At 37.4% G+C, this 2,511-nt stretch overlaps 1 protein-coding gene across 1 annotated transcript; it reads right to left on the minus strand.

The window, feature by feature from the left end:
- Nucleotides 1-2,292, minus strand: ARL14EPL (ARF like GTPase 14 effector protein like). Its single transcript, XM_072860756.1, has 3 exons — nucleotides 2,182-2,292; nucleotides 595-734; nucleotides 1-223 (listed from the first exon to the last, which is right to left on the minus strand). The coding sequence occupies exons 1-3, from the start codon at nucleotides 2,290-2,292 to the stop codon at nucleotides 1-3; spliced, it is 474 nt and encodes a 157-aa protein (XP_072716857.1).
- Nucleotides 2,293-2,511: the final 219 nt, after the last annotated feature.

Consider the following 2,511-nt stretch of genomic DNA (forward strand, 5'->3'; position numbering starts at 1 on the left):
TCAGTCAGGAACAAAAAATGGCAACGCGCTGATCACATTCCCAGCTTCAGTCTCAATTGTATCATAAACCCATTTCCTATTGCAGCGACATTCTGGTCCACATTTATTCGAATTGCATTTGGGGCAAGGATAGAAGCAACCCAGGCAGTTCTTTTCCAGGCAATCACACAAATCGATGTTATTACAAAGCAGCCTGCCATGTTTGTCATACTTCTTTGTAATTCTGCTGAAGAGAAGAAAAAGCAATTCTCAGAGAATGCTTCAACATGTTAGAAGACTAAACCAAACAAATGTGGAAAACATCTGTCCAGGAACAAGTATTTCCTCTTTAACAACCTCACAGCATAATGAAATACCAGCATTATATCCTAATTGCAACAGCAACTGTTATTAAAAATGAAAATGTGCCAAAGAAGTAAATCAAAATTCTCTTAAGTCAACACAGGAAAAGCTTGTTTTCCCAGCACAGCTTTCATGTGTAATACGAAATCTCTCTGCAAAATAGTAATGCTTTTATTAATTTCATTTATATTCAGTAAACAGCATACCAGCCATTTTTTAAAGTAAAATATGTAATAAATTAGCACATCTTACTTGGGCTTATAACAAAAATCTTGTTTCATCTGTGACATGCATGCTTTCTTTTTCTGCTCTCTAGTTTCAGGATTGAAGTCAGCTACCTGAGGTCCTGGATTTTGAAAGGCTAAGTATTTTAATTGTTTCTCGAGTTGCTGCTAAAAATAAACAAAGTTTATAATTAGTACAATTGGAACAAATATTTATGAGGTGCCAAATGTCCTCACTGGCTTTCAAATGACATTAAAATTCATATTCTTGGTAACTTAAGACAACACAGGTAGGGAAACAAAGCAAAACTCAACCTAAATTAAGATCACATTGTTTAAAACATTTGCTTGTCTAAAGTTGAGTATTCCTTTGACTGACTGTGCATCCTGACAGGAAAGGGAACAACCGTGACTCTGAATACATTACTCTGGTACAGTGGCATGGAGTTTGAAAGTTGTCTTGTGGGAGGCAGAATCGTGTATTTTTTTCTTCAACTTCATCCATAATGTAAAAACAAGTACTATGATTATAAGCATCTCAACTGGATTCACCCTTATCTTCACTTTTCCCTGAGACACCTACAACCCATCTTTGCCCAAACAATCTGGGGGCAAGAGAAATGTCTGGAGGAGCAACTAGTGCAAGAAGGAAGCATTTGCACAAGTGAGGAGTATGAAAAAAGCACAGACAAAAATAAAGAAGCTAAACTGAGCACAGTTTTTGAGAAATAGGAGGTAGCATTTTCTTGCCTATTTTATGGAATTCATGTTTGCAATTAGCTAAAACTGCTGAATAGTTTTGGAGGTTAAAACATCAGCTCTGTGTATTGCCATTCCACATAGCCCGTGTATGTTGACAGTCATGTCTAAACTCAATGCAAACAAACACGGGCATTGTGTCAGACAATTTCTCTTTGGACAATGGCTGTGGACATTGAATATACACTTGTCATTCATTATGCAAAGGCACAAACATACATACAAATTTATCTTTTCTCCTCTTAGGCAAATGGAGCTGACTTGCCACCCCCCAGCTTCCCTGGAGGGTGTCATTCCTTTCAGAGTCCACAGTGATTTTTTACAAATGAGTGAGTCCCTTCATTGCTTCTCATGGGGAAAGCAGTGGCAGTTCAGTCCAATCTGCTGATACAGTGATTTAGAAATATCCGTGCACTTGAGTGCACTTATTTACAAGGTGGTTGAAGCTGTGCATCTTCAGTTGCATCCTCCTGAAAACCTATAGACCAATCTCATGCACCTACATTATGCAGACATTTCTGCTTTTGAGTCTGGGGTAGATTTTCAGTGCAGAAAATATGCTTCAGCATCATCATTGTCCACAATCATAAATTATGCAACTTCAAGTTGGAAACAAATAATAAGCTATGGAGATAGTCCTCCCTCTGAGTACTCTCCTATTTCCCTACTTACTATGTCATTTGAGCTCAGAAGTGCTCTTAGCTCTCAAATCACTATACTGCAAACTTGGCTCATTTCACTGTTGTTATTACTGATATTTCCCTACTGACTCAAGCTTTTTATTTTTGTAATTATGGAATAAATTGAAGGCAATGGTAAGTATCTTGATAATAAGATGGTACTGGAAGAGTCATACCGATTGTTTTTGTGTTACTGAGCAGTCCTTATCAGGAGAGACATTTCCTTCTGCACATGTTTCCTGGGCAGAATTGCTTTTCTTGCAGTTTTCTTCCGCATGATCACTCATTTGACCACCCTTGTGAAATACACACATACATATGTGTTATATACAGGAGTGTGAGATCCACAGACTTTTAAGTGAAGGTTCTTAAGGTGAGCAGGTGATATCCATACCAGGCTTTTATGTATTCTTAACCAACAGCAAATACAGAACAAAATGTGGCTCAGTATCAGCCTTGATTTTAAAACTGTATCAAAATAATATAACTAAAATAAACAAAAGCTC

This window comes from Ciconia boyciana, chromosome 4, assembly GCF_034638445.1.
Source record: "Ciconia boyciana chromosome 4, ASM3463844v1, whole genome shotgun sequence".
In the NCBI taxonomy this organism is placed as follows: domain Eukaryota; kingdom Metazoa; phylum Chordata; class Aves; order Ciconiiformes; family Ciconiidae; genus Ciconia; species Ciconia boyciana.

Excerpts from the sequence above, each read along its gene's own strand:
- ARL14EPL (XM_072860756.1), bottom strand. The coding sequence starts at position 2,292 with ATGAGTGATCATGCGGAAGAAAACTGCAAGAAAAGCAATTCTGCCCAG. Across the intron at positions 735-2,181 it reads CAGTAACACAAAAACAATCG|CAGCAACTCGAGAAACAATT; the intron begins GTATGACTCTTC and ends GTTTATTTTTAG. Across the intron at positions 224-594 it reads GATTTTTGTTATAAGCCCAA|AATTACAAAGAAGTATGACA; the intron begins GTAAGATGTGCT and ends TCTCTTCAGCAG.